General features: G+C 31.2%; 2 protein-coding genes and 1 pseudogene across 5 annotated transcripts; all 3 read right to left on the bottom strand.

The window, feature by feature from the left end:
- LOC101256718 (phenolic glucoside malonyltransferase 1-like) lies at positions 1-1,582 on the bottom strand (annotated as a pseudogene).
- Positions 1,583-5,359: 3,777 nt separating this feature from the next.
- LOC101256527 (phenolic glucoside malonyltransferase 1) lies at positions 5,360-13,289 on the bottom strand. 4 transcript variants are annotated; one of them, XM_069290275.1, is made up of 5 exons: positions 12,840-13,289; positions 11,733-11,802; positions 10,013-10,125; positions 6,606-6,682; positions 5,360-5,679 (listed from the first exon to the last, which is right to left on the bottom strand). In XM_069290275.1, the coding sequence occupies exons 1-4, from the start codon at positions 13,183-13,185 to the stop codon at positions 6,636-6,638; spliced, it is 576 nt and encodes a 191-aa protein (XP_069146376.1). In that variant the 5' UTR covers positions 13,186-13,289; the 3' UTR covers positions 5,360-5,679; positions 6,606-6,635. The 4 variants fall into 4 exon arrangements, with proteins under 4 accessions (XP_069146376.1, XP_069146377.1, XP_069146378.1 ...); XM_069290276.1 differs by lacking the exon at positions 6,606-6,682 and having other exon boundaries at positions 12,840-13,288; XM_069290277.1 differs by lacking the exons at positions 5,360-5,679; positions 6,606-6,682 and adding an exon at positions 9,269-9,878 and having other exon boundaries at positions 12,840-13,283.
- A 1,766-nt stretch (positions 13,290-15,055) lies between these two features.
- LOC138339167 (phenolic glucoside malonyltransferase 1-like) lies at positions 15,056-17,703 on the bottom strand. Its single transcript, XM_069290523.1, has one exon. It carries the CDS (start codon positions 16,647-16,649, stop codon positions 15,249-15,251), a length of 1,401 nt encoding a protein of 466 aa, XP_069146624.1. The 5' UTR covers positions 16,650-17,703; the 3' UTR covers positions 15,056-15,248.
- Between the last annotated feature and the right edge of the window lie 213 nt (positions 17,704-17,916).

Genomic DNA, 17,916 nt, shown 5'->3' with positions numbered 1-17,916 from the left:
CATGTTAATTATAAAAGTCATGCTCAATTTTTTTTTTTAAATATAAATACACAAAACTCACTTAGACGAAATAATAGGAAGAATTTCATATTATAGTTTAAATTTATTCAAAGAAAAGCGCAAATACAAATTAGTCAAATAACAACTAATATAAATGATTTCAACCATCATCTCTAGAGTTATAGGACGGTGAGTCCATCACTAAATATAGTAGCAAATGCATCCATTCGAGTTTTAGGCAAATACAAACCAATTTCCAAATCTCCATTCGAGTCCTTAGACTTACCAAGAGACATCAATAAACCACTCCCAAAAAAAACAAAGTGCCATTTTTGTGGTTTTCCCCAACCAAAATCAGCTTCATATAAGTCATATTTTGGCGATCCAGCAATCGCAAAGATATCTCCCTTCATTGGATGCCCCACCAACTTCTTTCAACCACTCGCCATTCGACACGTATTCTTTATCCTTGTTCCTTTCATAAATAATTTCTCCAATCGATTCCGTTGCAACCCTAAACCCTTCATCTCCTACTAAATCAACATGTTTTTTACTTGCAATGTACCAAATAATACAATTCCCAAAATAAGATGAAGGGAGTGGAGGATCAAATCGCGCTCTATAATTTACTCCACATCCAAAACATTCCATTACATTCTCATTTATTATTTCATTCGCGCCCTCTGATTTTACCAGACAACTCCATGCATAACCACCTACTACGGTGTATGATGTTACATGAGCCAGGCTTGGTCGTGTTAATAAAATTAAATTCTTGAGTTTCTCAATGTGATCTCGTCTTATAGTAAATGTACCTCGAACCATGTTGTTATTATTATCGGGAGGAGTTACAATTATGTCACTCATCATCTCTTTCTTATGTTTCTTCGTTTCTTCCCATATACAATCTCCTAATCCATAAGGGTCTTTGACAATAGACCGATCATAAAATGGAACGATGAATTTATCATCGTGATCATCATTTCCTTTGTTTTTGTTGAGCAAAGCCCATGAATTTATGAACCCTACTATGGTAGATTCGTCACCAACGACATGATGGCTAATGCAAGAAATAGATATACCATGATTCGGAAAAAGTGTCACTTGAATAGCTAAAACCGGTGTAAATTGGACCCCGGATGCATCTTTAGGTTCAGCCATTTTAGGAACAAAGGGATGAAAATCCTTAGCGTTATGTATATGATCATAACTAACAAGATAATCGAAATCCTTGTCAGTTTCAGAAAAAGTAACAGATACAGAATCTCCTGGTACATAACGTAGTTCAGGATAACCGGTAGAATTCCATGGACATACAAGATTGCCAACTAGTGGTAGATAGTGTTTGAGAGTGAGTGAGAGTGAATGTTTGAGAGTAGGAATAATGTTTTGAATGAAACTATTTTTGTCAATATTTTGGAGTTTATAGAATAAAATCCTTGGTATATGATGGTTATGTAATATCCATAAAGTATCAAAGCAAGTTAAAGGGAGTGTTAGTTTATCTATGGCACATGTAGGTGGTGCAACTTGGCATTGCTCAATAATCGAAACCATGTTTTTGTTTGGTTAACAAATGAGATCAATATGTTTGGTTTATATAGCGGCAACTTTGCGATTTATTATAAAAAGGGAAAAGGGTTAAAGATGCTATCGAGTTTTGAGAAAAAGTTTATTTATGCTATTCGTTAAAAGTTTAACTGATTTACGTCATTTTTGTTTGTAAAAAAGTTCGTCCATGCCATTATTTGTTAAGAAAATAATTTCTATAATGCAAAACCATTTTTTAGATTTGGGAACTTTAATAAATTTAAAATCACCTAAATTTTTATATTTTATAATAACAATCATCATTTACACTTTGTTTGGATCATTGTTTCATAATGTATTGTATTGTATTATACTCTATTATAACTGTATTGTATGGTAGATACAATGTTTGGCTAAACTGTATTATTTGTTGTTGTTTAATAACATTTTAATTGTTTGCTTTGATAGTTTTATAAGTTTACTAAAATATCCTAATTATTCTAGGGTAGGAGGTTTGACTAGATTTATATAATTAAAATTAAGGGTAAAATAGTATTTTGAAATATTATGTAAATATATAATTGAAAAAAGAAATTAAGTAACAATGGGAAAACACCAAATTGGTTGTTCCATAAAACAAGGGTTTTCATTGTTACGTAACAATGAAATTTAACAATACAATAGATTTTAAGTAACAATCAAAACAAACATTGTAGATATAGTAACGATACAATACAATACAATGGATAACAATGATCCAAACATAGTGTTATAATTTGGACTCAATTTCAGTTCTAGTTTGTTGTTATCTGAGTTTGCCCTCTTTAGTAACTTTCAATTACAAGTAGTAATAACAGTTTTTCGTAAACAAATCAATAGTATTTTATTTTTGTTTTCTAAATTCCTCTTTTTCAGATTCATATTAATTGTGTTAGTTGATCTTGGCTTTTTACATAACACGTTCATTATAAAATAATAATATTACAAACTTATGGATATTTTTGACAATTTTTAGAACTTCACTATAAGAAAACTTTTAATTACACGGGAATTTTCTTAGGAATTAATATGAAAATTTGCAGGAAAATAAGATTCTTGCGGATTTTCATACTGATTCCCAGAAAAATAGGAAGAAATCCCGTGTAACTAACAGTTTTCTTATAGTGCTATTTATATCAAGTAATAATAAGGATCTTTTCATTTTTCGTGTGATATAATTCATGAATTTTTTGTGTGTTTGGCCAAAAAATTTTGTGGCCATAAGTGAATATGTTCTGGCTTACACAACGGTCAACTTTGTGATTTCGAATAAATACATTCTTTATTATAAAAAGAGAAAAGACTTAATATGCCATCAAACTTCGAGTTAAAAATTATCTATGCCATCGAATAATGTACCCTACTCCTTATTGACAGTATGGGAATAAAATCAAAAGAAAATCATTGTGTGACCAATAAATGATTTGGTGTAAAACTTGTGAGTACTTTAACGAAAAGAAGGTACTCCATATCAATTATTTGGACGAGTCAAATGATGAATATTTATAATTCTTTATTTTAATCGTCAGGTGACATGTTCAATATCATCAAATTTAATTTTTTAAAGAAAGAATTGTATTAAACAAAAATTAAACAAATTAATAAAAATAAAGGAATACATTATCGTCGTAAAGAAACAGAAATACCATACTCATTACGGATAGCATGTGAATGAATCAGTAAGAAAATCAATGTGTGACGCGACCTACATTGATTTGGTACAAAATTTGAAAGGAAGATTTTTAAATTTTATTTTCTAAAATAATTTGTATATATATTTGTACAATTATAACTCATACATACACACACACACATATATATATATATATAATTTTTATTTCAAAAATGTCATGTGACATGTTCAATATTAATCAAAATTAACCAAATAAATCGAAACTGAAGGAGTACCTTGTCTTCATAAAGAAATAGAAATACCCTACTCGTTACGGACAACATGTGAATGATTCAGTAAGAAAATTAATGTGCGGCTAATATTGATTTGGCACAAAATTTAAAAGGAAGATTATTAAAATTTATTTTCTAAGAAAAATAATTACTTATTTTAAATTTACTTCTTAATTATTACCATTTATAACAATATATAACAACATTATATATTTTATTAAATTTGTTTTTCTTTGTCACTTTTTTTAATTTCCCACTCTTTCTCTGTCTCTCGCCTATTTTTAATGAGTAACTTCAATATAACAAACATAACAATCATATTTGTATACTATAGTTATACTTTGCATAATTACGCTTCATATCAAACATAAATATGCATATTTCGCTATACATATACAAAAAAAAAGTTAGATAATCCACTATACATATACAAAGAAACTAGTTGTATAATTCGCTATACATATACAAAAAAAAAAAGCAGTTAGATACAAAGATCAGTTGTATAATTTGTGTATGTATAAAACAAGAAAGAGAGAAAGACAAAAGAAAATTGGCATGAGAATAATTTTATTGTATAATTATAAATGTATAAGACAAAAATATATGTATTTACATATGTATATATAATTTTCTCTCGATTTATACAAACAGAAACACAATTATATACTTCGTTTCTATATGTATAAGCGAGAGAGGCGAGAGTGGCGAGTGAGATCAGGGAGAGTGGCGACCGAGATCTGGATATGGAGGAAAACAAAAATATATGTATATATATACAATTTTGTCTCGCTTTATACAAATACAAACACAATTTATACATTTGTGTTTGTATAAAAGAGAGAGTAGCGAGCGAGAAAAGGAGAGTGGCGAGCGAGAGTTTGAGGGAGAGAGGCGACTGACAAACAGTTTGTTACATGGTACAATTAAATCAAAATGCGATTATAACATTTAATTTGATTTATTAGTTTATCATTATATACAATTTTCCGAATTTTAATTTCTCACTCCGATTATAACCCAATAGGAAAAACCGAAACCGACCTAGTAACCCAATAATTATTTTTTCTAAATCCATTAAAAACCCAATAACCCAATTACCCAATAACAATAACCCAATAACATTTTATCGGTTCGGTTTATTGGTCGATTCGATTTTTGCACACCCCTACTAATTAGTATCGCAAAGAAGAGGATATATGTGAGTTACCTAAATTCTTCTAATTGGTATCACCAAAAAGATGATATATTTTTAAATATGTATATAAAAGTATTGTTCATGATTATAATTCAATTTTAGAACAATTATGAAACAAATCTAATTCAATTTTAATACAGACAATTCCAGAATCTTCATCTTCTTCGAGTTTTAATTTGAAATTTCTCCTAAAATCAATGCTAAACTTAATTAGTTTCCCTTAAAATTAAGATATAAACTCAAAAATGTTTTTTTTTTCAATAATACGGAGAAACAACTTATACAAACTCATCATAATTTCGTAAAATCCAAATAATAAATTGAAAACCGAAATTTTTTATTGGTAATCAATGATAAATTCTTCCTACTGTAATTTTAAAATTTTGAAATCTCAATTTACACATATAATTTTGTACAATTTTTAGGTCTTTGTATTCTTTTCCTCGTGATATTTTGAGAGTTAATGGTGCAGTATAAATCAATATGAAGATGTGACAATTTATGGATTGTTATCTTTTTTTTTCCTTTAAAAAAATATAATAAAAAATTGTTATTTGAATTAAAATTTTGAAAAAGAAGAGAAATCATATGTAGAAAAAGAGACTGTCACGACCCAAAATCACGAGTCGTGATGGCACCTATATTCCCAACCAATAGGTAAACCAACTAACATATTTTAACAAACTTAACTAACAAGAAGTGAAAAGACAACAATTTTCAAATCTCCAACACTGAGTTCTTATAAGTACGAATGCAGAAAACTGAAAAATAAATACTACCCAAGAAATGGTGTCATGAGTACAAGAGCTTCTAAAATACGATGCAAGTCTGAAACTAAAAAGGCAAATCTAACATAAGGGATATCCTTTCTGAATACTGAATAACAGAATAAGTAAAAGATAGAGGGAGGTGTGGGCCACGGAACAGCCAAGCAGCTCACCACAACTCCAAGACACTCCAAACTCGGACTCAAACTGCTCCTCGAGATGTGCTCCTACTTGGAATCGAATCTGCACCACAAAGTGTGCAACAAGCGTAGTATGAGTACGAAACCACGTGTACCCAGTATGTCTCATTGACCGACAACGAAGAAGTAGTGACGGGAGTTATATAAGAAAATAAATTCTTAGATTGTACAAGTATATATATATATATATATATATATATATTACACTTACTATTTAAGTTTCATCAATAAAGGAAATCAACATTTAATATTTTCCAAACACCAAACGAAACATATAGTCATCAAGAATGAATGATGGGATGAAATGCAATGCAATATGATGTCATGTAATGATATGACTCAGAATACCCAGTACTCACTCAACCGTATATACATGATACTCCTCGGAAATACATCGAGAGCTCATGACCCATGGGGGACTCGCGAGGTCCATATACCGACACGGACGATCTCCACGTGTCTGTGCGGACGATCTCAACGCACTATCATAATATCAAATAATTTTCGCACGGACGGTCTCCACGTGCCCAAATTACAATCTTAACATCTCACCATCCCCAGCACGGACGATCTCCACGTGCCCAACTTATACTCAGTCTCATGTCTATGCATGTGCACAATATTATTTCAATAGAGGGGATGATGATGCATCTCAATCAATCAATATGAACATAATACGTAACCACCTCAATTATCACAACTATACGGGTGAAATAAATAGAACACAATCACACATGGAATTCAAGTCAATAATATATCAGCTAATGCCCATATGCTTTGGCATTCTCAAATTTCAATCCACATTCTATAATAGTAATTTTCCGTTTTATAACATCGGTACTCGTACCAATGCCCGTCACACCATTGATACGAGACCACCATCTTTCCCCCTTATTCCTTTGTCTATTTTCATTTTTAATCTTTAATTAGGAAAACGTCCTTCAACAAGTCTAAAAAGTCTTAACATACCTTAAGAGCCGAACCTCGTGCCACGAATCTTCAAGATAGTTTCTTTCCCTTTCGCAAAGTTTCGGAATGTTCACAATCTACCAATTACGCCGTATTCGTAAGTAAGCGAGTTTGTAGACTTTAAAATTATTGTATGTCTATCATAGACCCAAAAAAAAAACTCAATCATAATTCAAATAAATTTCCAAATTTTAATATAGTTTATATGCCAAAATTATTATACTTGCTAAATTTTAAGTCAAGAATTGAACTTTCATCTCTCCAAATACCCTAAATATCAATCTTAATATAATATACACCTAATAATTAATTTCCTATCTCAATATACCAAAAACTAGTATCTTAATGTGATAATAATAAGAAAATAAGCCAACTTAAAACCATTTACGAAGAACTAGTTTGTTGCACCTCAAATTCCTATACATCTGCTTATTTGCATACAATTTCTCAATCCCAAAAAGAAAGAGAACTATCCCTGCAGCCATTGAAAATCCTTAGGAACTAAAAACCTTGCCAAAAGTAGAAAAAAAAATTCAAAATGTTTCAACCAAGTACTAGTAAGGACCCATAATATAAAACTATTATTTAATGTCTCTTTCTACCTATTCTGACAATTTCATTCTTGAATTCAAATCAAAACCTTAAAAAAAAAATTTTTATCTATAAAGAAGAATTGGAAAGTCACAAAATTTGTCCACTAACCTTGCAGGTATACAAAGCAAAATTGGAAAATTGACATAAAAATATAAACAGAAAACAACAAAAGTAAAAAACTCTTCCACTCAATGACTAACACACACCTAACCCCACCACTTTTGCACTATATTATCCCATTAAATCATAAAAAAAAATAAGAATAATATATTATTATGAACATTCAATAACACAATTAGATTGAAAGTTCACCTGCAATACACGACTCACGAGTAAATATTATGCCCACGCCGCCAGTAGTTTTTGAACCCTTTTTATTTTTCTGTTTTTTTTTCTAATGTTAACTTGTTATAACAAATAAACTAATCCCACTAACATAAATAAATTAATGGGTCAAGTATAAGATATTGAATAAATTATGGATATGACCCATTAACTATTAACTATATTAATCCTTCACTAATTTTTTTTTTCCAACTAAATACTCTTAGTCTTCGAATAATTTAAAAGTACCCATTTAAATTTTCAAAAGGAGTCAAACTAGTCCTAGTTCTCAAAACGACCAGCGGGTCATTACAGAGACAGATAAACAGAAAAAAATGGATCAAACTGTTATACAATTTTGATCCAGAAAATTGTTATATTTAGTTTTAAAAAAATTATTATCATAAATGCTAAATAGATCTTAATAAATATTTTCTCCATATAGCATATTTAAGTGATTTATCGAAACAAGAATGGAATATTAATTCTTCTTTTTCAAATGAAATATGCTTTTCGAGTGGATAGAGATAAATTTTGTTGTGAGAATTATTGGGCCCATCTTTTTATTCTTTAAGAAAATGTCAACTTACATATTCCCCACTATACTATTTGGATCTTGATTGATTATATACCCAGTATCAAACATCCAATTATTGTAGCTATAATTTGATATTAATAAATAAAGTGGAAAGGTAAGCAACAAACAAAAATATCTCAAATACCAAGTCTTTCGAAAATATAAAAATGCGAAAAGTTGAATACTGTCTGAGATTTAATGTCATAAGTACAACAATTTCTAAAAGATGATATAAATCTGAAACTATATGACAAGTCTAGACATAAGAAATATCTTATCGGAATATCAAAACAATCTAACAAATAGAGATAGGGAAAGGTGTGGCCACATAATAACCAGGCAGCTCACCACAACTCAAAGATGATCCAAACTCAGATACAAGAACTCTATAAAGTGCGATCGTACTCAAAATATAACATGCACCACAAAAGAGTAATAAATAGAGATTGAGAATTAGACATTCTTGAATTACAATCCAAGATTCTATAGTAATAAATTTTCCGATAGGCCTTGGTACATTCTTACAAAAAGCTTAGCCCATGGTTGAAATAGCAACAAAAGCATTCATTCGAGTTTTGGGCAAAGACAAGCCAACCTGTAACTCTCCATGTGAATCTTTGTACTTGCAAATGGACATAACAAATATCTTATCGGAATATCAAAACAGTTTAACAAATAGAGATAGGGAAAGGTGTGACCACAGAATAACCAAGCAGCTCACCACAACTCTAAGATGATCCAAACTCAGATACAAAAACTCTATGAAGTGCGATCGTACTCAAAATCTAACATGCACACCAAAAGAGTAATAAATAGAGATTGAGAATTAGACATTCTTGAATTACAATCCACGATTCTATAGTAATAAATTTTCCGATAGACCTTGGTACATTCTTACAAAAAGCTTAGCCCATGGTTGAATATAGCAACAAAAGCATTCATTCGAGTTTTGGGCAAAGACAAGCCAACCTCTAAATCTCCATGTGAATCTTTGTACTTGCAAATGGACATAACAAATATCTTATCGGAATATCAAAACGATCTGAACAAATAGAGATAGGGAAAGGTGTGGCCACAGAATAACCAAGCAGCTCACCACGACTTCAAGATGATCCAAACTCAGATACAAAAACTCTATAAAGTGCGATCGTACTCAAAATCTAACATGCATCACAAAAGAGTAATAAATAGAGATTGAGAATTGAAATTCTTGAATTACAATCCACGATTCTATAATAATAGATTTTCCGATAGACCTTGGTACATTTTTACAAAAAGCTTAGCCCATGGTTGAATATAGCAACAAAAGCATTCATTCGAGTTTTGGGCAAAGACAAGCCAACCTCTAAATCTCCATGAGAATCTTTGTACTTGCTAATGGACATAGATATACCACTACTATTATCAATAGAAATTATCTCTATTTTTTCTGGCCTACCCCAACCAAAATCAACCTCATACAAATTAAACTTTGGTGATCCAGAAACTGAAAGTGTGTGTTTCATGTTAATACCACAAAATTCTCTATACCAACTACAATTCAAGATCAATTCCACATCCTTCATTTGACTCTTGATAGCTTCTCCAATGACTTCCACAGCAGTTATAAACCCTTCCTTTCCAACTAATTCGACACGACTTGCTTTTGAAGCAATCGTCACTAGGCAATTCCCAAAATAAGATTGAGGAAGTGGTGGATTGAGACGCGATCTACAATCAGCTACACATCCAAAAATCTCCATAACATCCTCATCTATCATCTCATCCTCAATCGCGAACTTTGATTTTATCAAACAAGTCCATATATAAGCACAAGTTATTGTAAAAGATGTCACATAACTTAGGTTAGGTCTTCTTGACAATATTAAATTCTTGAGCTTAACAATGTTATTTCGTTCCATAATAAATGTACCTCGAACTCTATCAAGAGGAGGAATCACAATTATGTCACCTATCTCCGGCATGTTTTGCTTCATTTCATCCCATATAATCGTCCCTTGTTTATAAGGGTCTTTTATTACGGACCTATCATAAAATGGAATCAACTCATTAGCTAAACATTGTTCATCACCGCGTAATTTGTTGAGTAAACCCCATGTTCTTATGAATTTTACGATAATATTTCCATCACAAGCAACATGATGGTTACTAAAACCAATGGATATGCCAAGATTTGGAAAAAGTGTCACTTGAATGTCTAAGACCGGGACTAGTTTTGTCACGATCCAAAAATGGACGTGATGGCACTCGTCTTATCCCACCAAGACAAGAAAGCCTAAAACTCAACTATTACAATAAAAATGCGGAAAATTTACTATCAACTTACATTATACCCCAAAACCTGGTTGTCACGTGTACAAGCCTCTAAAGTATTACAATCGGATCAAAAGAAAATATAAGTCTCAAATGAACTTGTTTCTAGAGTAGAACAAAATCATAAACAAGAGTAAGGAGGGATGTTGAGATGACCAACAACTACCTCACAAAATCTCCAGGAAGCCTCGAAAAAGAAGAGAATATATCATAAAAGTCCGGGCTAGTAACCTACAAAAATTTGTAGAAGCAAGGGGTGAGTACCAAACCACACGGTACTCAGCAAGTAAACCTCTAAACACAAGCTAAGGGGATGAAATACGGGTACTCCTACCACCCCCAACCAAACCTCCACAACTACAACCTACATAAACATCAGCCCAACCTAACAACTCACAGTTTACATAGAACGTAACTCAACAAAAACATTTAGACAAATTACTTATCCTCCACAACAACACTTTAACAAATTACATATCCTCCACAACAACACTTTACAAATTATATATCCTCAACATCAACACTTAAACAAATTAGATATCCTCAATAGCAACACTTCCAAAAATTTACATATCCTCAATAACACACTTCAACAAATCACATATCCTCAACAACAACACTTCAACAAATTATATATCCTCAATAACAAGCTCAGTATTCAACAATCACAAGTTCCGCAAAAAGGCAATCACTAGATCAGCAAAACACAATATCAAGTTCACTAATGATAAGTATGTGCAATGTAATGGAATGCTATGTCAAGCATAATGATGCATGTCTGACCTAGTGATACACACCCGCTGTCTCTCAGTCCGGGACCCATGGGGGACATATCTGTCCATGCATCTGTCGCGGCGCACGACACGACCCTCGATAATAGTAACCATCGCGGCGCGCGATACGTCCCTCGAAATATAGTATCCATCGCGGCGCGCGATACGTCCCTCGAAATGGTACATCCTCTTAAGTACCATTATTTCTCAATGCACATAACACTTGCCACAATCAATGCCTCAGAATAATGCAGATGACAAGTTCACACATATAATAAGGAGATGACCATTTTCATAACATCGCACAGTTCACAACCACACAAACATGAAGTTACATCAACAATGATTCAACAAGCCTTCAACCCTTTCTCAACACAACACACATAAACAATTAATCACATTGCCTTTTGTTATCCCCATTCTTTTCATCATTAGAATTAATCAATGTGGACAAGTCAACTCATCACCAATCCCGTTACTCCCAACATATACCACAAGGACATACACGCATTTTATACACTTAACAAGAGTTAGAAATCCACTTGCCTCAAATAGTCGAACAATGACTCCAAAACTTGAGCCTTCCTCTTTTTGTTGACTTCCAAACCAATAAAATCTATTCAAATAAATAACCACGATATGATTTCGAAACTAACAACATTAATATTGCTATATCTCTATCTTAGACCCAAAATTCATCCAAATTCATAATAAAATTTCTAAATTTTTATTCCAACCAATTGATCAAATCTCATATTTTCTGAATTTCAAGTTTAGGGTTAAATCTTAATTCTCCGAATAACATAATTATAATGATTTTTATATATCATAATGCACCCACTATTTAACACATATCTCAATATATCAAAACTTGAATCCTAATATGATAATCAAATGAAAATAATTAAAGCCGAAACTAACTGCCCAACACATCAATGACGGACTACAAAACTATTTGCTGAAACCACTTATTCTCAATGTTCAAATTCATATTTATCGTTCCACTATTAATAATCCTAATCTTGGAGTAATCATTGTCCAATGATTGAACCATAATACTTATACACATTTATAACCCCAAGTTCACAAGTTCACAAGTTCACATATTAGTATAAATTATACATGTTTTAACCTAAAAATCTATTCCTAGTTACTCAAAAATTTAATAGAAAGGATAAGAATAATTACCTTGATATCTCGAGATAAAAATATCGTTGTTTCTCCTCCTTTTTCTTTTTCTTTTCTCCCTTTCTTTTCTTTTCTTACCTGCGTATTTTTTTTTCCAGATCGTTCCTTTCTTTCTGTTTCTTTAAGCCATGCGGCTTTTTAATAGCCTAGGGCACTTTGCCCCCTTTTTTTATTATTATTTTATTAATTTATTTAATTAATTCCTTTTCCATTTTTTTAAAATTATATATGTATTAAAAGTAACACTTTCTAATAACCTATTTAAATATTTCAAACTTGGCCTATTATTATTAAAAATAAATAAATTACCCGACATTAATTAATTTAGTTAAATGACAATTAAAAATTATCAAAAATGATCTTTTCGGATCCGGGTCATTACAAGTTTAAACCCCGGTGCATCCTTAGGTTGTGCTAATTGAGGAATGAAGGGATAAAAATCATTAGCATTTCGAGGATGGTTACCAATGAGATGATTGAAGTCCATGTCAGTTTCAGTAAAAGTATCTGATACAGAATCTCCAGTCACATAACACAGCTCTGGATAACCACTAGAATTTAGTGGACATGCAATGTTGCCAACTAAGGGTGTGTAGTGTTTGAGAGTGAGGGAGAGTGAATGTTTAAGAGTAGGAATAATGTTTTGAACGAAATCGAGTTTGGAAATCGATAGCTTGTAGAATAAAATCCTACGCATATAGCCAAAAACAAACCACATATGATCAAAATAAGTTAGAGGGAGCGTTAGCTCAGCTGCGCCACCGTGGGGAGGTGGCGCAACTTGGCATTGCTCAATCAGAAGAGAAGTCATTGTTGTTTGGTAAAGTAATAGACAAACTAGCTTTGGCTTATCAATATCTAAAGATTTTGAATGTGTGGCTGATGCACAAAGTATAGGTTTGGTATATAAATATCTACTCATGACTTTGAATGTGTGGCTGATACACAAAGTAGGTGTGGCTTATATATCAATGTATTAGACAATAATATGAAAGTTAGTCAAGTGATTGTTGCTACTTTGCATATCATTGCCAGATTCAGAATTTTCATTAAGAAAATTCAAAAATATTTGCGGTTGGAATTTTGAAGGTAATTTTTTTGAACTCTTAAATTATTGAGTCAACCTCTAGTCTTGTGTTCAAGAGATTCAGATTTCATAATCTCTCTTTATATATATATATATAAAAATTATTAGCTGACCTAGACAATGTAATTATCGTATATAAAATGTTGATCCTTTTAAAAAGAATTTCGAATAAGATAAAATTATCTTTGTTGTTAATTCTCTAATAATAATAAGAGCCTTAAAATTAACTAAGACCATCTCCAACCCACCTCTATTTTACCCTTCATTCTCTGTATTTGGAGAGTAAAATAGAGAATGGTTACTCCAACTCACTCTATATTCTCTAAATTTGGAGAATTATTATTCATGCTCTCTATTTTACTTTTTTAATATTTTACTATTATTACCATTACTTTCCAATTAACATATTATTTTACATATAGTTTCACTAATTAAATAACTAATATTCATAAGTCATTTTGAATGTAATATAATATTTTAAAAAATATATTATTTAATATATGCTACTTTAATTTCAAATTAATACATTTTTTTTATAATTTTCATCAAAAATAAAAAATTATTTTATTATTAATTTTCATTATAAAGAATATACAAAATTAAAATAGTAAGATGAAAATTTTAATTTGAATACAACATGACAATACAATGCATTAAATAATAATATAAATACAACATAAAATACAATAATTACATAATAATTAATTCGCGATGAAACAAGAACCATGTAAAAAAGATGTTGAACGAGAATTCAGAGTTTTGCAAGTATTGCAAGTCCCTCACGTTTACGGAGAAAGAAAGTGCTACATGATATAATGACAACATATATTATACTACACAACGTGACAGTTAAGGATGAACGAAATCTTAAAATCCACCAATTCAAGATGTCGTAGAGGCTCCAACCCCAACGATAGAAATAGTGTTAGATGAAAATCTCCGATTTGAATAATTTTAATTTTATTTGAATTTGTTCATTAATTCATATATTTTATAATATTCTCGTGCAATTTATGGTATTTAAAATTTTTGAATAAAATATAATAATTAAATTAAGAAATTGAAAAAATAATTTTTTTATTACATGAGAATTATATATATAATTGAGAAAAAGAAATAAATGATTTATATAATGAAATAAGAAAATAAGAACAAAGAAAATAATATTATAATATTGAGAATAGAGAATTTTTTTTTTAAAAGAGTAAAATAGAAAATTAAATTAAAATTAATTATCTTAAAAATAAAAAATTCCGTATTTAGAGAATAAAATAGAGTGCAGAGGAGATGCGCTAAATGCTCATTTTGGTTTCACCAGAATAGATGAACATTAAAAGTAAATAACACGTGCTACGTACCCTATGCTCTTTTCTAGATTTTTGTTATATTTTTAATTAATAAATTTGCATTATCAACAACTCTCATTAACTTTTTATTCTTCAACGCCCTCCTTCAAGGTAAGTGGTATGAAAATAATCTTCCTACCAAAAAGAATGAATTATAAGATTTTTGCAGAGTTTAAGTATATTTTTAAAATAAGAAGACTAATTTAAGTAGACTTCATGTATTTTCCAATAATTAAACCTTAAGAAGATTTGTCAAAAAGAAAAGTATAATATATATAGCAGTACATTTTCTTTTAGAAGATACATTACTCTTGAAGGTGCAAAATACATAAACAAAATTTAAAAAAAAATTAATTATTCGGCTTAGAAAAAACTAATATCAAGCAATTGAATATGAGAGTCTGTAAGGGTAGGGGTCTTTGCCAAATCCTCGAAAAGTACTCAGACTTGGCATAGAAAGCTAAGCCCGTGAGTGAATATAGTAGCAAAAGCATTCATTCGAGTTTTAGACAAACACAAACCAATCTCTAAATCTCCATCAAAATCTTTAGATTTACTAAGAGACATCGAAATTCCGTCATCATCATTGTCGATAGAAATAAATTCTAACTTTGCGGCTCTTCCCCATCCAAAATCAGCAGCATATAAGTCATGTTTTGGCGATCCAGCAATTGAAAACGATCGAATCACATCTACATTGTCGAGTTCTTTTAACCAATCACCATTAAGGACCCATTCATCATACTTCATTTTTTCTTGAATGACTTCTCCAATTGATTCTACCGCAATTTTAAACCCTTCCCTTCCAACTAAGTCAACATGCCTTATTGATTTTGTGACATACCCAACTATGCAATTCCCAAAATAAGATTGAGGAAGTGGTGGATTGAATCGCGCTCTAAAATCTGCTGCACATCCGAAACATTCCATTACACTATCATCTATGATCATCTCTTCTCCTATCGCGTCCTCTGATTTTATCAAACAAGTCCATATATAAGCACTCGTTACAGTAAAAGATGTTACATGAGTTAGAGTAGTACTACTACTACCCCGTCTTCTTGAGTTCAATATAAAATTCTTCAGTTTCTCTATTTCATCTCTTTTAATAGTAAATGTACCTCGAACCTTGTGTTCAGGAGGAGGAGTCATAACGTCACGCATATCTAGATTCTTGCTTTTCATTTCTTCCCAGATGGACATCCCTTGTCCATATGGGTCTTTTACTACGGACCTATCATAAAATGGAATTAGCTCATTCGATAAGAATTGTTCATGTCCACCGAATTTGTGGAGTAGAGCCCACGCCTTAATGAACCCTGCTATAGTAGCTCCATCACCAACAACATGATGGTTAGTGAAACCAATGGATACACCAAGATTCGGAAAAAGTGTCACCTGAATGGCTAAGAGCGGGGCTAGTTGGACCCCCGGTGCATCCTTAGGTTCCCCTAACTTAGGAACAAAGTGATAAAAATCCTTAGCCTTACGCGGATGGTCACCAATGAGATAATTGAAATTCATATCAGTCTCGAAAAAAGTAACAGACACAGAATCTCCTGTCACATAACGTAACTCAGGATATCCGTTTGTATCTAGTGGACAAGCAACGTTTCCGGCTAAGGGCGTATAGTGTTTGAGAGTGAGGGAGAGTGAATTTTTAAGAGGAGGAATAATGTTTTGAACGAAATCGGGTTTGGAAATGGAGAGCTTGTAAAATAATATCCGCCTCATACGGCGAAACCCTAACCAAACATGGTCAAAATAAGTAAGAGGGAGTATCACCTCCGTTGCGCCGCCGGGAGGTGGCGCAACTTGACATTGCTCAATCACGGTGGCCATGTTAATTGATATAATGTTTGGCTAAGAAATACACACAACACATATATGGAGCCCTTAATATTATAATAACAATTGAGTTCATGATCAAATAGATATAAAAATATTCCCCAATAGATATCATAATGTATATCTATTATTTAGAGTTTAAATTATTGACATCTTAATCGACCTCGAAAAATGTGTGGTTGTAATGGGCCTCTTTTGTCCTAATTTGAGTCATCATATGGCTGATATTGAATTATTAATGACAAGAGGCACATCAAATCTGCTATGTCTTTTTTTATTGTTTTTTGTGACCTGAAATTATAAATCTAGATATTTTAGATCTCTTTAGAAAATTTAGTCCACAACATCATGTAAACAAATTTCAAAAAGCAAATTAAAATATTGTGCGTGTAATGCACACTCGTTATCTTGACAAAAATTACGAATAAAACTATCACACGTGGCATATGGGCCCATTATTTTAACTTTAAAAAATAAAGAATATTTTCCTTCCTTTAATAATATATAAAAAATTAAATTGATTAAAAAAAAATCTTTCCCCACCCTCACCCCCACCTAACTCCCATTCCATCTAACTTACTGTCCTTTTTTCTTCATCTTCTTCTTCTCTGTTGTTTCACAATCACCATTCCTCTGCATAACAAAAAAAAATGTCTAACCCCATCTCATTCCGAATTCATCCACCAAATGTTTTCCTCTTTCATTTTCTTCGTTATATGTTATTCCTTCGACGACTATTTCGATTTTGTAAATATAATCGACCTTGATAAATTATTTTGAAATCGACAGAAAAGAGAAATTAAAATTATATCAAATATTTTATAGCTTTCTAATAAGTTTATGATGGTGATAGTTGCTCAATTGGAGTTATTGAAAATAAAAAAGTACAGATATGGGTCAATTTTTTAACTCCAAATGGTCCATTTTTTCTTCTTCTTGAAAATTCAGCAGGTATTTTGTTTACAGAAAATGAAAAAAAAAATGAATCATAGCAAAAGGCAGAGAAATTTGAAGTTTTTAAAATATTGAGTTGAAGAAAGATGAGTGTGGGGTGGTTTTTTTTTTTAATGATTTAAAAGATTTATGCTTAATTAAATTAATTTTTTTAATATATTTAGTCAATGCATGCCAAGTGTCAACAAAGTAGGTATAAATATTTTTTTTAAAAAAAATAAAAAAAACGCATTCACGCGCTCAGCAGCAGTGAGATACATTTATTGTCACATCAGCGTTTTGTGTTTAATAGGCACATTTCTTGATA

Source organism: Solanum lycopersicum, chromosome 10 (assembly GCF_036512215.1).
Source record: "Solanum lycopersicum chromosome 10, SLM_r2.1".
Classification (NCBI taxonomy): Eukaryota; Viridiplantae; Streptophyta; class Magnoliopsida; order Solanales; family Solanaceae; genus Solanum; species Solanum lycopersicum.
The sequence above is the reverse complement of the archived record's forward strand: the minus strand, read 5'-3'. Positions and strand labels throughout refer to the sequence as shown.